Consider the following 26749-nt stretch of genomic DNA (forward strand, 5'->3'; position numbering starts at 1 on the left):
AACTGAACTTGGAAAGGACAGCAGAGCAGGAAGGATCATGCTCTTTAAAATGTGAAAATACTTCATATCTCTTGGTTCATGTGTTTTGATGTAAACAATCATTTTACCTTGCCTTTGGAACACAGAGTATTATATGAGTTAAATTATTGTCATTTTAGAGAACAGCTTCAGAATAATAATTAAATGCAAAACCACCCATCACGAATTATAATGTCAACTTCTTTTTATATTTTAAAATAATATCCCAGGTCTGAAAAGCTGGGAACTGGTGGACAGTCATAGCTAAAAGGCTTACATGTGACATACAACTTTTGTTACCCTGCCTCCTTCTTTATTTCTTTTAGACCTTATTTATTTTTGGCCGTAAGTATGAAAGGAAACAACAACACATGATGCAAGATCAGTTATGCTGAACTATTCTGTAATTTAACTTTGAGAAACAATCTCTCAACGAATGATCACAATAGAAAACAAACTTACATGGACAAACATTATCTGCTTAAACAGTTATGGCTGTGTACTGGAAATATGGCTTTAGTTTAAGGAGTTCATAACCTGTAGCCAGGAGGTGGTGGTGGAAATTTTCATGGTTTAGAAATAATTTTATGCCTGCCCATCAATTTTTCTGTTATCTAGGCATGAATAATGAAACAGATTTTTTGAGAATTGGCTGTAAAATGATCACTTCAAATTAATTTAGACCTTAGCAATCATTTGGTTCTTTCTGTATTTAAAACCAGGGAAGATTAATTACATTTTAAGAAGCCATTTAATGCTCAGGATGCTTCAAGCATTAAGAAGCTTCTAAGACCATCACATTCAAGCTTCCTTTTCAGTATTCATCAGTTTGAAAAAATAAACTGTATGTTGCTGTCATCGATCACTAATTTGCTTAATTGATAATTAATATCAGTTTACCGAGTATTACACTGAAATCAACATTGCAGTGGTTGCAGGTCATGAAGTCCAATTTTAGTAACATATCTCCTTTTAACGCTCAACAGTTACCACCACCCAAAACATTAGACCAGAGGAAACACTGTTAAAACCAAACACTTTAGAATCAGATACTGAAATCCAAATTTGTCTAAAAAATCTATGTAAATCTAGCATGGGTTTGTGGGCAGTATATCCCTCCTTCATTTCCATGTATGCATGATATCTACTCATGTGGCCTATGCAGGTAGAAATAAATAAACCTGAATAATGGATTTTTAATTTTTTAAAATGTAATAATTTTTTCTCCTTGTCCAATGATTGATTTACAGTTGTGCAGAGAAGACAAGTATCACAGAATGTCTCAATATTCTTTTTAAAAGAAAGATCCTTGTCCTTGCTGCTGTACTTCCTTAGGCTTTGGGGTTGGCTGGTTGTTTCTTAAAAGATATTTTTGTTTCACTTTCTCATTTTTGGAAATGCCACTAATCAATTTTGTGCCATTCACTTGAGTTTTGAACTACAGGCATATCTGGAAATTTTTGGCTGTTCTGGATATACAGCAACATATTTGGTACCAAAGAGATGAACCATGAAATCCTCATTCTTGCAAGTAGCAGGATTCAGCACTGGATACTAATAATGCAAACAGAAAGAGCCAGCTGACCAATTGTATGGTTACTCTACAGAGCTGGAATGAAGTATACAGTAAATCCCCAATTGCTAATTTTTATAAATTCACAGTCATGCATTCATCGATTTCATTCATTGGAGAAAAATCTAGGTATTTTTTGGTTTGCAGTTTTTACCAGTATTTTCCTTTTTTCCCCTTTCTCTCTCTCACTCTTTTTTTTTTTTTTCTGAGCCTCTGGGAGAAAATATATTGCTCTAATAAGAAGTCACTTAATAATTTACTACATCCTTCAAAATCTGATTTAGTGAGTTTATGCTTTATGGAAAAAGTTCATCAATTACACTTAATTAGCTATCAGTCTACATTTAAAGTCAACTGCCATAAATACCATTTATATATATATAACCAAAGACTTGACAAATAATTATCGATATTAAAAAAACACTTAACGAGGACTTGTTATCCCCATTAATACTTGCATATTTACAGGATAGGTGAATTTGGTGTTTATTACAGCTATTCAAAACACATAGTCTAATCTAATTCCCTAACTTCTCAGACTTTTAGTAAAAACCAATTATTTTAAATAAATACACATCACTATCTTTAAGTAAGCTTTAAAACAATCATAATCTTTCTGCTCCTAACCTGTGGAAATAGCTATTATTAGATGAAAGAACTTTTCACTTAAATATAATATCAAGTAGTTCAGTGCTTACTCCTAATTTATTAATATAAAGATTTAGTTAAATTCAATAAAATTATTTGGTACAAAGAGGTAAAGGAAATAATTCCCTAGTCAGATCAGGTTAATTTCTTTTAGTTTAACTTAACCTGCTCAGAGGCTCAGATCTCTCTTGAAAAATACATGTCAACCCAGATGATATGCTAATGACTGGACATGTGCAGAGAAGCAGCCCTTGAATGCTGCCATTACTGACAGCTCTCCCCCTAAGGAGCCACTTGTACTTCTCTGTAAATACCCTGCAAGGACTTAGGAGTAAATGTAAACAGGCTAAGGATGACAACAAGCAAAGAGATGCTGTGGCGCCTTGTCCATGTGCATGTCTGACTAACTGCATTCATGAGCTTGAGGATCTTTTTGCAGAGTCATTTGTTTCCCAGTAATTTACATGTTACATGCACTAGGATTCCGCTTTTTTAGAGTACATGAAAAGGTCATTTGAGTGCATCCACATTTCCTCAGAGAATACATAACTTCATAATGGAATAGGGTTTATCCTATTTTCTCTTGTGTTTGAGCTAATTTTCTGGCACCACTGCTGTTAGACACAATTTAAACGAGTCAAGTGCCTGACACAACATATATTCTTGCTGCTTCTCTCAAGAGCCTGTTCCACCCTTCATCAAGAAACACCTTTTTGAGTGTCAGCTGCTCACAGTGTCTTTCCTGCACTACCATAGATAAAGGACACCATAATGAAATGCAATACAGTCTGTGACAGCTGATATGAAAGCCAAAGAGAGCAGTACAGAGAGAAAACTTTTTGTCTCCCCAGTTTGCCTCTGCAAGAGAAGGGAAGTGATTATAGCAAGGCATAGAAGGCTTTCTCTGCTCAGAGAGGTGTCTCAGAGGCTGACTGGACTCCCTCCTGAGCATTCAACTCCACTCAGCAGAAGGTGATGGCATCAAAGTAGTACAATTGTTGCCACCTTGCCCTTTCCTCTCTTTATGCATCATCATTTTCCACACTAAGGGAAGCAGAAAGACAGAAATTATCTTTTCCTTATTTTTTAATTTTTGTCCCAGCATTTGTGTTTGCTCAAAGGAAATAGATTGAAAATACTAATTCTCTTCTGAAAAACTTGCAGAAGTGAGAGTACCCTGTCTAAGTAAATGTATTAGCTTCAAAAACAGAATCAAATGTCTTTCCTGCTTTCCAGATGCAATCTCTAAATCATGTCAGGACTTGCTTCACTTCATAAGTTTTCAGAAAGTCACTATTGAATAGGTGAACTCTATGTAGACACATGTCCAAGGGTGAGAACAGGACAGATAGACACGTGTCTGCCATAAAAGAACACAGCAAAGCTAATTAATACCTGCATTACCTTTAAAACATTATCCTTTAAAACATCACCTTAAATGAACACCCATCAATGAATCAATCCACCTGTACTTCTGAAGCCATGTATATATATACACAGCAATCTGCTGCAGAACAGTCTAGAGTGGTATTTACCCCTTTTGCATCATTAATAGTTTATATTCTTCTCTTGTACGAATTAGCCAAATATAAGTTTGGTTGCCTTTTCTTCAATGCCTACATTTTTTGTAGGTTAAAATCCTCTCTACTTATCACCAAAGATTTATTGAGAAGGCACAGGTTTGCAAACTGTTTTCACAGGAGACAGTATCCTTCATGGTTTTTCTTTTATTAGAATATGAAGATTTATCATGCTCTGTCCCACCACAATAAGGAAATATACCCCTTATGGGTTTATAAGTTCATGAAACTATAAGTAAGATTCTTGCTTAAAATGATTGTAAAGTATCACTCTGGCATTCAGACATTTAAAAAAACCCACAAATGTTATCATACATGTCTGATGTGATAAGGTAAAATACCTTTGTTTGCTCTCTTGTGTGCTGAGACCACTTTGCATGGGTGACCAAATATCAGATGTATCTTGATGTGAAGGTCTTGTACTTTGGAGGGGTGGCCCTCTGTGCCAGGCTCTGCAATCTAAGTCTTTGTGGGTATCTGTAGAGAAGGAAAAAGGTGCTAGAAATCTTTCAGCCCATTTTACTTCTCAAAGGAGGAAGTACACATTAAATTAATTACCTTAATTCATTAAATTTACAGTAATAGGGAATTAATGAAGTCAATTACAAACATTATAATGATTAAGTCACTTATTACGAGAACAGCAGAAATAGAGTTCCAAGATGATCTTCAGATTGTTGCTCTGAAAATTTAGAAAGGCCAGAAAAACCAGTTACCTTTTTGTTACATAAATTTCATTGTACAGTTTAAACATTACCTATTGATGGGTTGGGAAGGAAATTGATCTCTTAATTTTTGCAGTCCAACTTCAATTCTTAACTTGCCCTGTGTTTCTTATGTGTCCATGCACTGCCTTCCGAGATCTGGTTTTTTGTTTGTTTGGGTTTGAGTTGTGTTGGGGTTTTTAGTGTGTGTTTTATGTAAGGAATCAGGCTCCACTTTAATTCCACATGCTATTGGCCTAGAACTGCTTTTTTTTTTTTTCCCCAAGTTCTTAGCTCTTGGGAGAAACATGGAAGTCTCACCTGCAAACGGAGGTTCAAACTGATTTCCTGCAGAGCATTTTGCCCTATAAATCATCCTAATAGCTGGAGAGAAAGGGGTTCATGACCTAACCCTGACTGAGGACATTTTCTTCCATAATGATGAGAAAATTTTGGGTGCCCATGTCTTTTCTCCTTTTCTTTCCTTCTTTTCTCTTTTAAAGTTTTGTTGCATATTAGGAACTATGTTTTATTTCCTCTCACACTGTTTACTAACACCAGGTTAACTGCCAAAAATTTGTGTCATATCTTTTACTCAAAGTGAATGCAACACTGTTGTGAAACAAGGAGAAGATAGAGATAATACTTTGGAAAACGACAGGATCTTTTGGTTTTCCTATTGCATAAGTTAATAACAACTTTTAGGTTATAAGTATATGCAAGGTTATGGAAGTATGGAAGTATATGTTTAGGTTGTAAGTATATACAGGTTGTAGGTTGTAATATATGTAATATATGTAATATATACTTATAATATGTGAATTATTACACTAACTAAAGTGGTCTCTACTTAGAATTCTCTACTTTGACACATGGGTTTTCCCAATCACTTCATTGTGATTTTTCAGGACCTTGGTTTATGCTGATCAAAATTGTATCAGAACAATTAATGTTGTCATTTGCTAATCCCTTGGTGACTTAGTGTGGTGACTAATGCAGAAACAGGGATTAATCTCATCATTGTTCCTTTATTATTGTTACTCATTTGCTAATTAATGTATATGAAAAATTTGATAATGAGCTGAATTTCAGCCAAGTCTAAGAGGTGAACACCTGCATGGTATGTTCCAAAATTATTCATCAGTTAAAAATTCTGTTTACTTTTAGTGGGCTACTTGTCAAAATGAGATCTTCCTAAGACACATAAATGATTTTCAGAATTGTAGCTATTACCAATTACATTTCACTTCCCTAAAGTGATCTTTAATTTCTTATACTTTTTATGTAAGGTGTAATGGAATGTTAAGAAGCATGCTGTATGTCTCTAATGCTGAATTTAAGAAAAATAAAAGATACGTCCTGTAAATTTTCTTCTCTTACAAGAAAGACCAAATAATATTGAAGTAAAATTATTGTATTTTATAACAAACTCTGATTATCTTTAAAAAAACTTGAGTTTTAGACACGTCAAAAATGTTTGCAATCCAGCTGTAGTATTTATCCTAACAGGATTTTATTACTGTGACTTTGCTTGCAGAATTTTAAATATACGAGATCCTCATTCTACTTAACAGCCTTTTAATGGAGCTTAGTATAGATGGCAATGGTGAAATGGCAATTTTGTTGCTACCACGTCAGACGTCAGACGATACTTCTAGAAAAAATCAGTCATGGTGAGCTAATGAAGTGAAAACGCCTCCCTGTCATTACATGCAAGTGCTTCAAGTCCAAACGAATTCATATTGGTAAAGCAGAATGTGTCATTCTCAGATAGACATCTTTCAGGAATTGTCAAAAGTAACTGCAGCCTTCTACCTTCCCAGTGTAATGTCTCATAATAAAGGGCTGTACTGAGTCCAACAGCCCAGGACAGACCCTCAGGTGCTCCCAGCTGAGCTGAGAGCCATTCAACAGAATAAGCAATCAAGATGTAATGTCCAAGCGAAACTCCAGGTAGAGGGTAAACGTGGCTTTCTCAATAATGGAGACATAATTCTTTTGGATGATTTCCTCTATGCAGAAAACTACAGTGTAAGAGTGACCTCTACAGGATTTCCACAGCGCTCCATCACTGCAGTCCCAGGGACTGTCTTTAGAACTCTTTCAAATGTATTTATTTAAAACAGAAACCAAACTTGAACATACAAACCAATACTCCCTCCAAGTATCAGCCTGAAATTGGTAACAACCTGAATTTACACAATTAGAGTTCCTGTAACAGATTTACAGTAGATTTCTAGATATAAAAACTATGTAAGGACATACCTAAAATATTCTGCTGATTCAAAGGAGGTTTCAAGAATCATTGGGTGTCATTTGGAAGGTACCTTAAAGATCATCTAATCCCAACCCCAATGCCATGGACAGGAGCAACTACCACAAGTTGCCCAAAGTCCCATCCAACCTGGCTTTGAATACTTCCAGACATGGGGCATCTACAGCTTCTCTGGGCTACCTGTGCAATAGAAGTACAGTTTGTACCATTTTTTTTTCTCCTTTTATAATGGACATTCCACTGTTAGTGAAATACAGAATGGCTGGAATGCTGGAGAGAGACCTTAATCTGTAACTCACCAAATGGTAATGCAAAGTAGACATCTAATAAGATCTCATGGGAAGTTGGTGTTTTTGTGCCTTGAATCTCACTTCCATTTTTTATTACTTCAGAATGCAATGTCCACCAGGAACCTGGGCCTTCCTAGGAAAAAGAAGTTATGAAAATTAGCAGGGCAAGATTTATTGCATTATCCACTTTTTTACTGGATGAGGTATCCCCTGAGTCAACTGGAATCTCCATCAATATGTTTAGATATACATTCTAGACTCTTCCAAATTTGTTTGTGTAAGTATTACTTAGGACTTCATCAAGTTTTCTCACAGTCATTGAATTCAAAATAATATAACATTTGTTCTACAATATAGATGAATACACATCAAGGTTGTCAGATGATTAAGACACAAGAAATATGAATATTGAAAATTACACTTCTCAATTCAGATTTTCCAGTTTCCCTTTGAACTGGTGCCAAATAAGTACATTGTAGAAAGACTGAAACAATCCATATAAACTAATAACAAAGCCAAAAAACTTATTTCTGAAGTAATGCTCCCTTATAGTTTATTTCTGAGGTATAAAGTCCAGAACAGAACTGCAGGGCTAAGACAAGCAGGATAAATAAGTAGGAAACTTCTGCAGTGGATTAATTATAAATGAAGGTTTAGAGGATATGAAGAAATTAAGAAAAAATTCTCTTATCTTTCATCTTTGTTTGTTTAAAGTTTCAATATTTACTAGTAAGCCACAACCTCTGTGTCAGCAAGTTGTAACTCAACAACAGCCAGGGCAGCAGAGCAGAACAACTTGCCTTGGGGCTGGAAATGGCACTTGGCAGCTGAGATACAGAGCAACTTCTAATTTAAGAAGGAATTACTTTCTTCCCCTGCTTCCATCTTCTGAATAGAATCATTGAAATGTCAGTTCAATGTATATATGAATATTTATTATTTCCTGTAAAGAAATTGCTGAAGGGTCTGATGAGAGATACTGTAGGAAGTGGTTTTCTGATTTTCTCTCCTTTACCTCATCTTCAAAATGTTTTAGAAAAATTAAAGAAGGCAAAAACTTTTGCAAATATTAAATTAATCCTCTGTAAGTCTGAGTTACTTAAAAAACAGACTCCATGGACTACGTGTAGCATAGCACATTTATGAATGGGAGAATTGTGGAATATTAGAATAAGGTACCTTTTACCTTTTCTGAATTCAGAAAACTCTGCAACACAGGCAGTTTGCTTCTGTATTTCCACACTCCCAGAAACCTTTTTTCCTTATTTGATATCCTACTGAGGGCAAGTATGCTCATTCTGGTGGCCAACTGACTATGCTGGATACATAACTCTTGGTATTGACCCAATTTCTCCACTCATCCTTCTCTATACACTCATTAATTTCCTCTGTAGTTCCACCAGGGCAAATTTCTGTTTTCCTCTCAGAGACAATGGCCAATTCCCTTGAGAGAAAGAACAACAGTGTTTTGCCCCCTTTAATAGAGATTTTCCCAAAGTCACACAATGAAGAGCCAGGCCTGGAAAGTTAATGTAAAATTCTTTCACTCTAATCATATAAACCAAACCACCCCTGCCTCCCTAACAGTTCATGAGTGCAGATGAATTAACTGACTGCCTGTAGAATACCTGGCTCAGTATCTCAGCCATTTCTCCAGGATTTTGGATAATGCATTTCAGTTGTCACTTCAAGAGTCACATGCACATTATGCCTTACCATTGCAGACTGGAGCAGAGGAGATAGAAGTGTAAACTGATCATAAATGTCATTACAGTATTTGGGGAGACTGAGAAATTTGTTAGATTTTACTCAGTGTTCTATAACTCCACAGGAAGTCAACTTACATCTGTTGCATATTCCACAGTTGCAAGGGGAATCCATAAAACTCCCAAAATGCTATCCCACAGCAAGCCTTTCTTCCACAGCTCTACAATGAAGCCGTTTCCATCAGCACAGATTTCACTAAAAATAATGAATTTAGAAACCATTAAACTGAAACTGGAAATGCAGTTTCCACTGCTCAATAATCTACAATAGTAAGTTAGTGACTTACAGGAGATAGAGAGGTGGTTTTTTTCCTATATAGTCATAAAATACTAGGCATTGGTGTCTCTGCTGTGACTGATTGCACATAGCCTTCATTTGACTGAATTAATTTTTATTAAAATAATCTTCAAGTTATTGTGTGGTGAACCACAGAGAATTACTTTGTACTTAAAGTTATCAGGAAAAGAACAAATGAAATCTGAGGAGGGCCAGGGGTGCCACCTATGAGACAATTTTTTAACTCATCACTTCACTCTCAGAAATCATTATGTTGGCTGCATCAGTGCCTACTTATCTGCTGTATTCATGCAGTTGAATAGATATATTGAATTTTTGTTTTGCTCAGCTTCTCTCTTTATAAATATGTTATGGAAGACAGAGTCTATATTTTTAGACCCCAACTTTAAAACTGTTGTACCAACAACAATGAAAGTGAAGATTGAAAGGTTAAAAAATATGCAATTTTTGAAATGCAAGCTGGTAATATCTGTGTGAAACAGAACATAGTTTTTACTGTGAGAGATGGAGTGAAGCTCTTAAGAAAATGAACTACAGTATGATTCACCAAAAACTATTTAAATGCATTTGTAAATGTCTACTTATAATCCCTTCTAAAAGTCTGCATTGTTGTATAGAGAAGCAGGCAGTAGATGGAGCTACAGCAACCTTGTAACATGCTAGAAAGTGCTTTAGTATTTTTTGACAAGATTTACATTGCCAACTAAGAAAATAATCCTAATAAATTGCTCATTTTCAGTGATGTCATATAACCCTCATTTATATATAATATGATCAAAAGAAAACCTTTTAAACAACCGCAAAGGAAATGTATTAAATAATATTTTGACACACTCTTCAGGGAACCAGAAAATACAAAAAAATTTTTTCAAAACAAGTCTTGTGCCTGACAAAATATTAAAATACTTGGATTAGAAAACACACAAAATTATTAAAATGGTATTTTCCTAAAAAGAACTACAGCAAATTAAATGTTGAATTCTGAAAAAAATTTTCAAGCAACTCTAGACCTCAGGAATTAAATTTATGTTCCCACAACAGGAATGTGGTGACAGAGAAAAATTTGTGCAGGGAAAAAAGAAGGGACCAAAAATGGTGGAGATGAATGTACTGACTCAGGATCTAATTAGACTATATTTATTGGGTTTAACTGCTTTGGAATTGACAGTTGGAAGCAGGTGTCCTTAGAGTGTCAGGCAGCTTACAAATGCTTGGACCTCCTGACCAGTGAGGTGTGTGGGAGGCTCTAGAGAAAAGAGGACAATAACAACAGAATAACGAGATGGAGAGCTGAGTGGAGCAGACAGAGATCTGCAGACAGAAGTGAGAAAGAGTTGGGGTCAATGATAAAGAAACTACCTAAATTGGCAGCTAAGGAGATAAATGAATGCATAAAAATATGAGTCACACCAAAAGGAAATTGAGTGAACAAAAATCAAGATGCTTGAGGATCAATTTGAGTTCTCTTTATTCTCATTCCTGTATTCCTAAAACATTATATGAAATCAAATTTGGAGACAAATTCTTCCCCTTGTTGACTCCTGGCCTTGTTCTGCAATGTACCCTGCAAAACTTTAGTTCTGTTCCCCAGGGCTAGAGCTTTTCTCTGAGCTGGACACCTCTTGCTTTTGTGGTGTGTACACAGCCTTGCATGTACTAACCTGTTCTAAACTACACAAATACAGCAAAGACACAACAAAATCAATTGATAAGAATTCCCTGTTACTTACAACATGAAGTCTTGCTCCCAGCAAGGGTCACTTCCTCGTCTATCAATTGTAGTGCTTTTCAAATTTTGGACTTTTAAAACAACATAGGTTTTGGATGCATCTGAAAAAGAAATAACCAGCACATTAAACACCACTTCAGTTCTTTCCAGAAGCTGGAAACATTTAACCCCACGGCAGTAAGGGTTTAACTCTTACTCCATACAAAACATTCAGGGGTGTGGTTCAAATATGTGGATTTGAACAAGAAAATTCTTATTAATTCTAATGGGATTATGACAGAAAAATCTCTGTCCCTGACAGGTGGGAGAGAACGTCTCACTACATGTGAGTATTTTAAAGATCAGTTTCCAGACATGGCTTTTTACTGTTTATCAATCTCCCTGACAGCTCTTGCATGAAACCAGCACACAACTCCTTTCCTGAAAATTATGATTTTCTTTGCCTTTCCATTGCTATGATAATATGGATGATTGGCTGATGGGTTTTTATGTCCGATTAAGGCAAGGCCACAGACTTAATATGTAATTCAGTCTTGGTGCATGAATCTAATGGAGATTCTGATGGAGATGCAGCAGCAAAATGGGTTTCAGATGCAACCTCAAATGAACTCACGTATTTTTGTAAATGCCTTTGTAAAACCACAGTATGAATATTCATAAATTGCACTCAAACAGCAAAAAGAATAAAATTTTAAAAATTTCAAAGGGCTTGAAAATATCCCTGCCAGAAAAAGGCAAAAGAAGTGAGGGAAAGCTCTATCATGTAGGGCCTCATACAGGAATCTAAGGTAGTAAAAGGTGTTTTAGATCATCTCAATGAATGTGGTTTTTCCACTTGCATGCAGGTAACACATCCTTCACTACCCTCCAGCATCCTAGATAAGGATCAACATTGACACAGGACTGAAAAAAATTTATTTTTTTAATAGAACTACTGCCAAAATATATATACAAGAGGTAGCTAAGAACAGAATTTTTGAGCTGTGTGTTTTACAACAGGTCAATCAAACAGTCTGAGTTGCAGGGAAGGTGTCACTGTCTACAACAGATTATTGAATAGGTTGTATCAAATTACACTGCAGTTAACAAAAAGTGTGAAGAGTTAGCTGTGTACATCCTGTATGTAGATCTTATTGATTAGGACTGATTATAATGTTTGACCAAAGGACAAAAGATATCATGTAACAGGAACTATTTTGTTCAATAAACACATTCAACAGTGGCCAATGTTATCTGTTTATTTTCTATAATTCAGTGCACCAGTCCACTCAAACAGGACTTTGTTTTTTAGCTGCAACTCAAGGCTGGAGAATTTTCAAAAGAATTCTAAATGACTTGGCTGAAAAATAGCAACCCACAGCCATGTAGAGCACTCATGTAAATTAAAAATACAATAACCAACCTTCCTCATAATTAAAATACATTTTAGTAGTAGTCTTTTTCATTATTATATTATCTTTATATTTAACTTTAATTTCACATGCCAGACCAGATGACCAAACCTAATTACCTTGTACCTTTCCTCACCTCCTTTGCTATCACAAAAAATACAAATATTTTGGACTGTTTGCACTATTGTCTTGCCTGAAACCCTGTCATCTGCTTTTTAAAATAGCTATTTTTCCAGTAGTTCCTTGGCTTCTTTGGCTCTTCTCTGGGTCTAAATACTACCTTCAGTGCTTTACAACTAATTCACCTTCTTTAGATGTCATGAGTTGTGCCAAGTAAGAAAAAGATACTGTACCTTGTAAATAACTGTGAGTATATAACCTCCTTGAAGAATAACACTGTCCAGGGTGAATATAATTAAAATACCCTGGCAGTGGAAAGGAGCTGTCAGTTTTGCTTCATGATAAGCAGTTTTGTTTCCATGATGCCATTACTGTGGCTTGCAGCCCCTCAGCTGGCAAAAAATAGATGCATGTAGTGCAACTTTTTGGGAAACAGCAGCTTTTCCACTTGCTTAGACCTTCAGCTTTCAACCCAAAACACAGCAAAAAAGCTTCATAGCAGTTTACACAAAGGAGTAAACAAACTACAGGAGAATCACAGAATTCTGAGAAACATGAGAGTATTTCAAGGCTGCTCTCAGTTACCACCTGCATAATGGTGCTGCCCCAGAAAACATGACCAATTATCATTCAAATTTTGTTGTCATTATTTATGGCTTTAACAAGTCTTCAACAGCATTCAAAAGAAACTTGAAATTACCTTCAACAAATTATTCTGTTTGATAATGATATTCTGTAAATTATCACCTCTTTTGAGCATCAACAAAATATAAGATTTCCTGAACCCTGCAGAACATTTTTCTGACTGCATTAGGGTTTCAATGAAAAAGAGAAGATTCTTCAGTCCATACTTTGAACACAGATTTCACAGCCTGCTCTTAGAAGTGTCAAGAACCAGCAGCTTGATCTGTGCCCATTAAGGTTACCTTTAATTCAGATAACTATAAACAATTTGAATTTGCTTAAATGTATTAACCAGACATCTACTAGCAAATTTTGCTGCACTGCTTAGGTTGTGTATCAGCTTCTCTTGAGAACTAGTAATTACAGAGATCTTGAAGGCCTTAAATTTATAGTCCATCTCTGTCTGAGAAACCTCTGGCTGAGTTTGGACGTTCTTTTCCATCCTGGCTAAATCTTGGTCCTGTAATCAGGCTTAGAGAGCTCTGGGCAGCTTGGCTTTGCTCCCGTTGTTGGCTGGGGCACAGACCTGTTCTCTATAACTGGCCATCAGTAGCTCCAACCTGTATTTCCTCTCTGGGAAAATTCAGATACAATCTCCTCCACATCCTGGCTAAACTAAAATACTGCACTCTCTTTATATAAAAAAATGGTTTCTATTGACTGATGACACATTTAGGTCACCAAATTATGTAAAAAATTGCTTTAGTGGGAATATCCTTTATATATCACTAGTTTGTGAGACAATAATTTATAACTTAAAATTACAAGGCCACAACCTCATAAAGACAATTCGATCTCTAAAACATATGTATAATTTTTAATTCTTTCCACATTTATTTATTTTTATTGAACTGTTGATCAAATGTACTAAAGTAGTCCCAAGCTTAGGTGATTTTTTTAGCATGACACAGACATGCCTAAGAAAGAAAAATGTAAAGCAGAAATTGAAGGGAAATCAGACTTACCAGTCATTTTATCCAACCTTCCTTTTTTCACTGTATAAAAAAAATATATGTTATTTTCAGATAATACCTTAACAATGCTTGACAATGGATTTTATGAAAAATAAAATCTAAAAGACCTATGTGGTATAAAAAAACTCAATCAAAAATGAAAAATGTAAACCTCATTGTGGGACAATAATATGATTTCTCAGAATTCTTTGGGAAAGATAACACGTGAAAACTCTTTGCACCTTACAAGAACTAATAAATACATGGATACAACACAGAGGGCAGAATGGAGAGCAGGTGTCCAGGAAGGGTAGTGTGCTATTCATCACCTCCTAATGCTAGTTCAAAATTCTCCCCAACAGACACAGAAGGCTCACAGACTGTATATAATCTAAATTAGCTTCTATCATCTTACAAAGAATCCCTTATTACATTGTATTTACTCAGGCTGTTAGAAAGGATGTACTTCAGTAAACACCTTACCAAATAAACGGTGAACATTTCAAATCCTTATTTTGCTCAGCAACCTTAAGTTCCACATTATGGTATCACTTCCATTAATGAAAAATGCCCTTAAACGAATAGAATTAGGATTCATATCATCATAATTATGAAAATCTAACCTGGACATAATTTTTTATCAAGTATCTGACTCCTAAAGGTCATTAAATTTAAACTTTTAAACAACATAATTAAATATTCTTTAAATTTTCCTGCCATATCAATGCATGTAAAACAGTTCAGTTTAATTTTAGTGAAACATCACTGCAGTCCTACACTAATTAATTGCTCTACCAATACACTCATGTGTACATGGTATATTTTACTGCTACATTTAGGACCGTAGTAATTGCCAATAAGACAAAAAGTCCAAAACTTTACAATGCAAAGGTTCCCAAAAGCTTGCCATTGTTTTCCAATATCCTTTCCACTTGCTTAACTTCACCTACCTACCTATTACTTATTTTTGTTTTCATCTCTCCCTAAATGTCCCAAATGTCCCTAAGAATGCCATGGAATTGCATATTTGCAGACTGTTTGTCTGACAGCCTGAATAATTCCACCATTCTCACACTGACAAAGCTTTCACTTTTAACACAAATGGTGAAGGGCCAAAATGTTGCTGAGCTACCAGCAGAGTCTAAACACTGCAGCAGCTCAACTGCACTACAAGAGTGCAGAATTTACACACTGCATTTACTTGACTTCCCTGGAAGGAAGTACTGCAAGAAATATTGTTATCAGCTTAAACAATGCACATCTCCAGTCTATGAGGTTGCTTCTTATAGCCACGTACTAAATATTTGTCACATGGGTGAAGGAGCTTCTATGAGAAGAAAAACCTACCTTTTACAGAGAGAAGTTCCATTTCAGTAGAAAAATATTTTAAAGAACAGGCATTGAATTCAGCTTTTTCTTCCCAAAAGTAAAAGAAATGGTTTGGTTTGAATTAAATTACTCTTCTGCTCCTGTTCCCTCACTGCAAGCGTGTTTCACTTTTGCTGCTCGCTCCTCCCATGTTGCTCTTGGAGCAAAGCCAATCAATTGATGGAGCAGTAAAATACTGACGACAAATTCCTTCTCCCTCTCTACACACAGAGATGGAAAAGAGAAATATTAGAACTGTTCCCTTACCCTCATTTCCTCACCCTCATTTCCTCAGCTGCTATCTGCTGTATGCAGCTGTCTCCAGCCTAAACAAATTTCTGGATGCCATCTTTTCCAGAAATAACTCAGTGCAATACTTTATTAAGGACATACTTTTGGAGCTCTTAAACTTTGATTTTAGTACTTGCAAATGATCTGAATTGGAATACAGAAAGTTCACGCGTTTTTTATATTTTAACAGTCACATAGTCAGAACACACATTTTACAGTATTTGCTATAGCTAGGCATAAGTAGCCTTAATTTTCTAAAATAGTGTGAATAAATATTGCACAAAAATTGGATTTTATTATACTTTATGAATTTCTAATTCTATTACAGCACTTCATAGGATTGTAAATATTCTCATGAAATATTAAAATATTTTAAATCTTAAAATACTCAAAACACTGAAATTATCATAAAAATGGTGTTGTTTATGACTAGTTGTTCAGATTATTGAATAATAAACTGGAGTTTATTATTTTTTTTGTTTTAATTGTGGTTAACAGTATATATATTTCCACAGATAAATAGTATTTTCCTTTGTAAATTCTTCAGTCTCCATCATATTATAATTGAATACTTAGGTTTTAAATTCAAGTAAGGAAGTGTCCTTGGAGCAGAGGGGAGTGCATATATCTGAGTTAAGGAGTGTCTGCAGCTCTGAGAAAGTGGGTCTGGAGGAAGTCAAACCTCAAAAGACAGGTGAGAGCTGAGACTGTTTGGCCTGGCCAGGAGAAACCTTTGGGAGGTAGGATGGCTTTGATCAATGTTTATAAAAACCTGCTGGGAGGCTGTAAACAAGACTGCCTAATAACAGGTGAACAGGTGATGGGCACAAACCGAAACCCACAGTTTCACCTGAACATAACAAAAGCCTCTTTGTTCTGTGAGGGTATTTTAACACTAAAATAGGTTGTCCAGAGAGGATGTGGAGTCTTTTTGTCCCCAGAGACACCCAAAACCTGACTGAACAAAATCCTGGGCAACCTGCTCTTTGCTGCCCCTGTTTCAAGAAGGGATGTTGGACTAGATGGTATTGAGAGTTTCCTTGTGATTCTGTGATAGTCCACAAGGTCAAACTGTTCAATGTGACATTGAAGAAAATTTAGTTCAGGCTCTCATGAAAATCTACAGCCACTATGTACAATATGTGTAGAGTTTTTTCCTTCTCTAGAAGTGAGATAAGAAGTACTTATGTTGTTTTAGGGTCATGCTGCTATGCCATAATCTGAAGTTAGCATATTATATTTTGGTCTTGTGTTTTAGATTAATATATTTGCATCTCTCTCTTCTGAATTCTGTTCTGATCAGGTCTCCCACAGCAGTGTGATACTCTTAAGGGACAGGTTTCCACCTTATGCAAGCACTGGAGTTCCACTGTAGTTAACAGAGCTAGTCTGGTACATCCTGGCTGAGAAACTGATCCCAAACTGTGTATTTGGATCACATGACAAAAAATATTTCCTTGGAAGAAAAATCTAATCAGTGCCTATTAAGATTCAGTAAATGCAGTTCACAGTAAGCCTTAGCATGAATCAAAGTTACACAGCTGCATCCCTGTGTCTCTCTGAAACTGTGCAAACTTGGCTCTTCTTCCTTTCTTCCACTCCCCTTCTCAAATATCAGGGCCCTTCCTGTGGAATACTGATTTTCTCCTGGAATTCTGGGGTTGCAGCTGCAGCAGCAGCCACTGTGGCTCATTTACTTTACTGTGATGTCATGGTTGTTTTTTACATAAGTTACTTGGAAAGGTGTTATGACTTTATGGTAAGAAATATGCAGAGAATACCTGAACAGAGGCAGAAGGTCACTGTGGACTCAGAGCAGTGCATGTACAAATGCTCTTTCATTTGGAAAAAGCACTTATTATATTTAACAAAGGAATAGTGAAAAGCACTGAGCTGGAACAAGCTGTCAAGATGGTGTTTGGCTAAAGCACACTAGAGTAGAGGCTGCAGTACAACATGCATGTTGCACCAATTGATAGTTTGAGTACCTCAAAAAATTATCCAGTTACTCAGCCATGCCTTCCTCAATGTTTTCCTTTTTCCATACTTCAATTTCCTATTTAATGCCTGAAATAACACTTCAGCCCTATATGTTGACTTCAGTTAAAAGGTCCCAACATTCCAGATCTGTATGCAGAATCAAGAATTTAGAAAGAAATTTGAAAAAAAAAAAAGGAGCAAAATTGTTTACATTGTATTTTTTACCTAAACTATTTCAGGACTGCCTATACTGACTTCACTCTATTCAATATATTATAAAAATATGTATAACAATGCTTTTATGTATAGATTTGTCATCTGAGACCTGACACTGTTGAGTGATCAGCTTCCTAAAGAGCTAATTATTTTCCAATCCAAATTCTCAACTGATACGAGGATGATTTGATTGTTGTCATTTGTGAGAATATTTTTTTTAGTGAGAATCTGCCTTTTTTTTAATTTCTTTTTTTTTTTTTTAATATGAATTCACATAGCATACAGTAGCAGATTAAAGCCTGCCACCATCTTTCAGTTAATTCATCAGAAGCAAGGAGACTTCACTCTGATGATTTACCTACTTGGCAGTAAAACTACATATTGTTCTTTTCAGGAAGTTTCTTGTCTACAGGATACTTGAAATGCAATAACTAAGGTCATGACCTCATAGATTTTAATATAATATGTTGCAAAAGGAAAACAAGGAACAGAGAACATTTGAATACTGATTGCAAAAGAATGTGGAAGACAAATTCTAACTTTCATAGGAAAAGGAATACACAGCCTATTGCTGGTTTAATATATATCAGTTATTGAAGATAACATTAGAAACCAAACTTGATGAGAAAAAAATTCCAAATTTCAATTGATATTAAAAATACAGAATATAAGAGCAGTTTCCTTGCATACCTACTTTTCTGTCTGAGACCATCACGAAGCCATCTTTTCTTGGTTATTTTTATTCTGATCCATGTGTATTTTTAAAGAGATTTTGGCCTTGGAACACCAACATTTTAGCTATTTTTCTTCCGAAGTTCTTTCCTTGAGGAGAAAGAGAATTTACTTCTCTGCAAATTATTATATGCATTGAAATTTTCGGCTGTTCATTCATCAGCATCTCCTCAACACTAGCACATGGAGAAATATGCCAGTCACTTCAGAAGACTAAGTGATAAAGTCTATTTTTGCATTTGCCTTGAAGCCAGTCATTAGTTTAAAATAAGAGCTAGTGGTAGAAGATTTTTGTCTATTATAAGGAATAAATTATGCACAATTCAGGTAAAATTCAAAGATAAATAGTTATATTATCATTATGGTGATCTTTATAACACAGAAAGCTGAAACCCATGAACAGGAATTCACCAGGACAGCAAGAAAAAAACCAACAAAACACTTTTCCCAGACAGTTCATTTCTGCCTTTCAGAAATATAGACTCTGCATCCCCAGGTGTATTCTATAATTTTCAGTAGAGCTTGTAAGTGATAAAAGACAGAAATAATGAACTCTAACAAAATATGCTATCAAGAGATACATCATCAAAGCGACAGGATAAGCAGAAAATCAATCAGCTGATTTCTGACCCTGAGAAACGATGAGCAATATTGCAGATAGGAACTACAAATTAGATCAGTTTTGTCCTTGTCTCCAAAAGATTGGAGCAACTGTGGTTAGGGAGAACAGGGGTTGTGTTCTGGGCTTCACAGGAATCACCTCGATAAATGAGTTGGAAGCACTCCATTTACCCTTTTCCAACGGGACACAAACCAAGGGCCCTCCTTCAAAATGTTCTGTGTTATTAACCATCAAATATACAGATAGAAGTTTCATTGAAATATCTACTTGTTATTAGTCTCCAAAACTGTAGTGAAGTCTCAGCAACAAAACAATCCTGAAGTTTTAACACCAACAAAAATCAGAGTAACTTGTCATAGATTCATATTCTACCTGTCATATTTGTGATAGTCACAGGATAGTAGGTTATTAACTAAAAGAAGACTAATCTCACAGGTTTGTTCTTATTACATTACGGTATTTAAACTACAAATAAGTGCCCCAAATTTTAAAGTTTTGAATGATTGAATACTTGGAGGTATTGAAAAAAACCATATATTTTTTTTTGAACCTAAATTCTAGAAAAAAATAGATTATTCAGTTCACATTAACCTGAAGGGGCTTTTTATGCAAATTTTGCATGTCACTTCACATCTCCCTTTCCTTGACTTCAATTTCATGAAGACTCAGTAAACTATCACTTACCTATCTTTTGAAAATGGTGTTGGAATTAGTATTTGTACAGTGCTTTTGGATCTTCTAATCAAGGATGCTATGAAAAGAAAAATATTTTTACTATTTTGCATGCATAGAAACTGAATATAAACAAACATTGTACTACTGCACTAACTGGCAAGAGGATCACAGGCTCTGATTCTGGGCCTTAAGTTTGGGAACAGTTCTGACTCCACTGTGACCTCTGTGTCCTTAGTTATGGAGATTTTTGAACCACTGAAGCCTCACGCCCCAGAAAACATCATCCCCTTTGTGCAGCAAGACAGACCAGAAAAAGTGACCTAAAATACTGCAAGGAAATATAAATCTTGTAAAAGAGATGTGTTTTCTCCTTTGGAGTCTATTCTGCTCATTGGTATGATTTCTGTAAAACTGCTTGCTGCCACACAAAAATTACACCGTGCTCATTATAATTAGAAGGAATAAGTTTCAAAAGAAACAAACAGCTCATCAGAGGCCAAAACAAACCTTTGTACTCAGTAGTTCATTGTTAGAAGTACCAGTTTGTTCCCTATAAAAGGAAATATGTTCCAGTCGCTTGTATTGCTCTTCCACATGTTCTGATGTAGCCTCAGCAACCCTCTTGGCTGCTTTTATTTTACATTCAGAGACCTCTAGTGGTTCCTGTCTGACTTGGTCTGGAAAACAGCAATGATTTCTCATTTCCAAATGTACTTCAGGTGTTTCCAGATCTTAATCTCTTAAAACACAGCATGGTAAACATTTTACTTCACAAAACGAAAAAAAGAAAAGTACTAAAATACAGAACTGTATTTCATAGTACACATGAAAAGTTTGAGACAACAACAAGAAGTTTGTCTCTTTCTTCATTATTTTAAAAATTTACACCCGGAGAGTAAACATACTTCTTTTTTGTTTGTTTTTGTTTGTTTGTTTTGTTTGTTTGTTTTTGTTTTTTAAATACCATAGAACATGTACCTTGATTATTTTCTCTCAAGAAATTCAATTTTACTAATCTTGTGCACCAGATTCATTACTCTGGCCTCTCTATCTTGTCCTAACTATAAATCTCAACCAGATGTCACTTTTCATTGTTTCCTGTATGTTTGTGCTCATACAATCCTCCCTCTGAACTTCTGATTTAATAGGAGCACTTGAACCCAGCCAGCTCTGCTGGTGTCAGTAGTGTTGCTCTACACGTGACAAAAAGAAAGGTGGCACAACAAAGCTCCTACCAATAAATCAGGCACGGCTCGGTAATTCCTTCATCTCCTCTTAAATGAAACCAAAAGTTCCTGAGCAAACAGACCAACAGTTTCAGTTTGAGCACTCTGCTATTTAGCAGAATTTTTTCTAACCCTGATAATCTTATGAGTCTACAATTAACTACATATGCTGCAAATTTAAGGTATCTTTTCTTAATGTTTTCTAAAATCCTCCATTCCTGGGACGCTCAATGATTGCATTTAATCTGTATGAGCTTTGCATCCATATTTTTAAGATTGTAATTCTCTCTTCAGCTCACTTTCAAATATTTATAGTCAAGAAAAGCCATGAAATCAAAATGTATGAGACATCCTTATTTCCTGTATCTCTGTTAAATTATTACATATGAACTACTTAAATTAATATTTCTTAAAAATCTGTAATAGCTCAGCACTTTCAGCCTTTTCGTTTTCTTAAAAAAATTAATTTATACCCCAAAACCCACATTAGATACATACCTATAAGAAACCCAAATATTTCCTATTCTGCTTCTGTAGAAAAACAGAATAGGTAATTTCTTTCTCCTGGATTCTCATGTCCCACAAAAGCATTAAGTGAGAACAGGTTACTTCTTCAAGCTCAAAATGCAGTTAAACTGCAATTCAAATAACAAACCACGTTTTTGCATTCCGAGCAGAATAAGCTGTAAATAGGATTTTCCCTTCCTCCCTGTTTGCACTTTGCTCCCTCTGGTGTCTCAAAGCGTGTATGACATTCCTTGGTCATTACACTAAACAAGCAAAACCATTCTGATTACTCATATTTTAAAATTATTTATGTTGTGAAACTACCCCTTTGATGGATGTAGTGACTACAAATTTATTATTTTCTGGGAAAAAAACAAGCAATAACCTACATTTTGTAAAGCCTGTAAGGAAGTTATTAAGAGATTGACTTCTGTATTACCAAGCCCTGGCTGGCTTTAATTCCACAATGTAACAAATACAGACTTATCTCACCCTTTTATCTGACAGCAATTTGTGAAATTACATTTATTCTCATAAAGGTTTGTTGATTTAATCAACAGCATTCTTAAGTCTCCAGAAGTCCAGACAATGGTGAACATACCCATATTTGCAAAACAATAGCTCCAGTGACATGAAATGTTACATTTTTTCATCAATATTTCATCACATTATACATAAGATAATACAGTAAATTCTCAGGACTTGACAACTATCCCCTAATGCAATCTAAGCTAGTGCTGTTTCATGTTTCAGTATGTAACATCTGTCAACAATGTTGTTAACCACTAATTGCTCTTATTCATCTCAGAAACATGCCTTGATTACTAATCCAGGCCAGGTAAATATTTTAGTTTATTGAAACTGCTTTGCTGCCCATTGAGATAAAGAGGAAAAAACTTCAAAAGAAGCTAAAGGGAAGAAAACTAGAGAAATTAATTACTGGATGATGATAATCCCGACAGAGACTGAAATTATTATATGGCCTGAATGGTTAATAAAATAGTGGGCCAATATTATTTTTAATCAGAAGTATGAATGTACAGGTTCAGGTTCATACAACCCCAGACCACAAGAAACAGGGGCAGTTTTTCACATTCTTAAAGTTTTTTTCAAAGTTTTTGAAGTGCTTTTCATTAGTAGATGTCAAGACTTTTCATAATGGAAGTAAATATAATTTTTATTAAATTACAGATGAGAAAAATAAACCACCAATGGGAAAATTAGCTGTACAATATCTCCAAGTAGTTGAATACCCAAGTCTGTAATGCAGCATTGCATTTCTGAATCTAGCACTAGTTCACCAAGCCAAAAGAAATCCTCTTTAACAAAAGAATCTGAAAAAATACTTAAAACCCCCTAATTTTACCTCTTCTGTTAAAAAGAATTACATTTGGATAAAATGAGATGACGTGGTTTGCATGTCAGAGCAAAAATTAAGAAAAGGATTAGAATTAGAATGCAAGCCTTCTGTAACAGCCTGTGAAAGCAATGGCCAAAAATACAACTAACAACTGATTCCTGTAGCTGTGATACAGAAAATTCCCTTTAGAAAAAAAAAATCTTACTTCCTTCAGGAGAGATTTTTTCCATGTCTACGTTCCATTATCTCCACCCTTTTCCTCTGTGTGTGTTCATCACTGAACTGCCCTTGCCTGATGCTGATTCATTACGGATTCCAAATGAAGAATATTCTGTAAACATCACAAGTTATTCATAAAAGTAGAGCCAAAGTAATTCTCATAGTTTGTTTTCATATGCAAATCCAGCTGGTGTTCTCAGCAGGGAGGTTGATGAATCCGTTCATTCTGTATTCCCCACAATGCAGGCTCTTGCCAAGAACCAGGGCCACAAACCAGGGAAATACATATGAATACTTGATCTCTGCAATTTTATCTTCCTGTAGAAGTCTTGTCTTTGACACAACATTTCCAATTTAATGTGTGTGTGTATATTTACTTACGTAAAAAAAAAAAAAAGGAGAAGTGTTTACATTAAAAAAATGCCGAACCACCTAAAAATATTTAAGGATCAAATCTTTAACCTCATCCTAGTACTTTGCCTACACCTGCTATGGCCTAAGTGGGATTTTTCAGTGGCGTAACAGCAATATTCTGTGACTCTCTTTGCTCAAGGAAATAAGAGATGGCTAAACCAGGGATAGTGAGAAAGGGACATAACAAGGGAGCATTTCACAGGAAGAGTAATAAACCAGACTTCTGTGAAGCTGATCCTCATATCAACACTTTCAGAAATAACAGGCAAAAGTTATAGTAATGATTTCAATTATTGCTTCACCCTCATACTCAAGGCAATTACACCTAAAATCCTAGATTCTGTTCTTGAAACATGCATAAAAATCTCACTTTCTAGTCTCTTAAAAGAAATTACAAGAGTTCCCAAACCTTGGATAATGTTATATTAAAAATCTTGGGATATCTATAAATAAGGCAATTTTTCAGAGCCAAATCATTATTTTTAAAAGAATAGCAGAATGTGAACAAAACAATTTCCAGCAAGTTTTTTTTATTTCCTGCCTGAAGGGGGCCTACAAAGAAGCTGGAGAGGGATTTTTGACAAGGGCATGTAATGACAGGACAAGGGGGAATGGCTTGTGGGTAATTTTACACTGGATATTAGAAATATATTCTTTACTGTGAGGGTGATGAGGCACTGGCACAGGTTGCCCAGAGAAGCTGTGGATTCCCCATCCCTGCAATGTTCAAGGTCAGGTTGAAAGGCAGCCTGGCCTAGTGGAAGGTGCCCATGACAGGGAGGTTGGAAATAGATGATCTTTAAGGTCCCTTCCAACCCAAACCATTCAGTGATTCTATGAAATATATTTATACGATATTAATGTGTACTACTTTTATGGAGTGATTTGTTCTACCAAGGCAACAAATATGGTGTTGAAAGACAAAATAGGAATCACAGTTTCATGACACTGCCTGAGCAAAAGATGCAATTAAGGTCTTTGGTGTGATCTTCCCTTTGTGTCAAATTGTGCTAAAATGTATGTGACAGTTTTTCTTATGGAAACCTCCACGTATTGATGATTAAGGAGAGGCTGTCAAAATAATTTATTTAGGTTCACAGGTAGAATTCACAACCCACACAAAGCGTCAAAAAGCTCAAGCAATATCTAGTTTATCCATTAGGTTACTTGCTCTCATACAATTATTTCACAGCATTGATGAGCATCTTTGGACCACAAAAACTTAGGCTGAGGTTCCAGTTCTCTCTACTGACTTTAAAGGGTCAGTGTTCCCCTTTTCTGAGAAAAATAGTATTATGGTTTTTAAAGTAAGTTGACTTGTATCATCTTATTTTGCTTATTACTAAAATCTCCATAAAAAAGCCCAGAAAAGAGACACCTAAGATACCATGTTTTCACCTAAGATACCATGTTTCACTGTTCTACACTGATGCAGTCTAATCATACATACCCTTTGTACTGAAGTTCCATTTTCAGGACTTGTCTACATAAAAGAATTCATAAAGTGACGTGGTTTAAGAAGTCTGATCTTTAAAGTTTCTTATTTTATTGTATTAAAAAGAGTTTGAAATCCAAACAACAAACCTGCTAAAACAAAACAAAACAAAACAATAGTTTGAAGGAAATATGTTTCAGTATGTTACAAACTTCACAGGCTTTTGGTTTTATTTATTGCATTTGCGTACCCATGAAATGTAGCCTGTTGACGCACATTTGAGAGTGTGGAGCACATTTGAGAACATTACTATTTATCTCGAGGCAGATGTCTTGGGCAAATAGTTTTACTGTAAATGCAAATTCAGTAATGCTAAAATAAAAACATTGCATACCTTAGCTACCACATTTATTTTATTAAAATAGGCATTTATTATACTAAAATAGGTATCAAATATATACTTAAATCTCGTAGCATCCTTTCAACTCCCTGTGGATTTCACTGTAATTTCTTTTTTAAAAAAATTGAAAAGTATCAGGCAAGCAAATTTAGGACAACATGATTTTAGAGAGGTTTTTTTAACATAATGATGTGTCTCACAATTTTGTTTGCAGTCCTAGATGTGACTGTGACTAAGTATTTCAGCAGTTCAGATGAGCTCACATGCACACTGTGCAGCCAGCTCAGCTCTCCCCCTCACAAGAATCTTTTTCAGACTTCTCTGTGACTGACCTTGGAACCAAGAAGAGGAAGACTGCTGAACAGACATCACGTTTCACCTTCCTAATGTGTTTATTCACTGTAGTTTATATTTCAGACTGAAATGCCTGAACTTAGAGAACTCACACCCTGGACGATACGCAGCCCGCACTCCATGAAGTGCCCGGCTCTGTGGGCGCTGCCCTCGGGCATAGACATCCAGCAGCTGCTGCTTCCCGCACCTGTGGGAAATCCCGCTCCACCCGCCTCCCGAGAGCGGAAAGACGCTTTTTCACTGCACTTAAGGTAAGGGCAGGCAGGTGAAAGTTTCCCTGCGCCTCATCACCCGGCGGGGGTGTCTTTGAGGGGCAGCTGAGCCTTGGGCGCCGGGTCCGCAGCGCCGTGAGGGGCAGCCGGGTGAGCAGCCAGGCTGCAGCCCCGCTGTTCCCACGGAACTCTCCTCCAGCCCGTGTTTCGCCCTCACCACTGCAGAGCAGGGAGCGGCCCCGACAGCCCGTTCGCTGACGGGGCTGAGGGCGGCGGTGGCGTGGAGAGCGAGCTGGCGCCGGCCCGCGCCGCCCTCGCTGGGTGTTGCCTCTGCCGCGTGGGATAAATCCTGTCCCGGCTCCCTCCCGGCCGGTCCTGACCCCCGCGCGGTGCCCGGGAGCCGCTGGAGGTAAGGCAGGGGATGCTCCCCTCAGCCCCCTTCCCCCGCCGGCTCCAGCCCGGGGCTCGCTCCCCGTCCCGCCGGCGTCCCTTGGCGGGGCTGCCCCGTGTGCCCCAGGGCTCTGCTCCCTCGGGCATGGGGTTGGGTCTCGCCGTGGCCAAGAGCGGTGACTTTGGGTTCTTTGGTGGGTGCGAAGCCTTTTCTGGAAGGTGCGGCGTTTGTTCTTTCTTGCTTGGGCAAGTTTCATCCAAGTTTCTGGGTGGTTCTGTTGGTCAGATGTGTTTAGCATCAACTACATAACTTCATTGT

The 26749-nt window shown here is 36.4% G+C and overlaps 2 protein-coding genes across 2 annotated transcripts in view; one reads left to right on the forward strand and one right to left on the reverse strand.

The window, feature by feature from the left end:
* LOC126636939 (protein unc-13 homolog A-like) overlaps positions 1-15484 on the reverse strand; it is a 33329-nt gene extending 17845 nt beyond the window's left edge. Inside the window, exons 1-6 of the mRNA XM_050309714.1 lie at positions 15377-15484; positions 14042-14071; positions 10883-10982; positions 8933-9050; positions 7098-7221; positions 4161-4296 (exon numbers count right to left, since the gene is read on the reverse strand). Coding sequence (XP_050165671.1) covers positions 4161-4296; positions 7098-7221; positions 8933-9050; positions 10883-10982; positions 14042-14071; positions 15377-15398 — 530 coding nt within the window. The 5' untranslated portion in view covers positions 15399-15484. The remainder of the gene's footprint in view (positions 1-4160; positions 4297-7097; positions 7222-8932; positions 9051-10882; positions 10983-14041; positions 14072-15376) is intronic.
* Positions 15485-26438: 10954 nt separating this feature from the next.
* Positions 26439-26749, forward strand: part of WDR72 (WD repeat domain 72) — a 108979-nt gene continuing 108668 nt past the window's right edge. The window contains exon 1 of the mRNA XM_050309687.1: positions 26439-26449. The gene's annotated coding sequence lies outside the window, so the exon portion shown is untranslated. The remainder of the gene's footprint in view (positions 26450-26749) is intronic.

Source organism: Myiozetetes cayanensis, unplaced genomic scaffold (assembly GCF_022539395.1).
Source record: "Myiozetetes cayanensis isolate MyiCay16 unplaced genomic scaffold, myiCay2020 scf14, whole genome shotgun sequence".
NCBI lineage: Eukaryota > Metazoa > Chordata > Aves > Passeriformes > Tyrannidae > Myiozetetes > Myiozetetes cayanensis.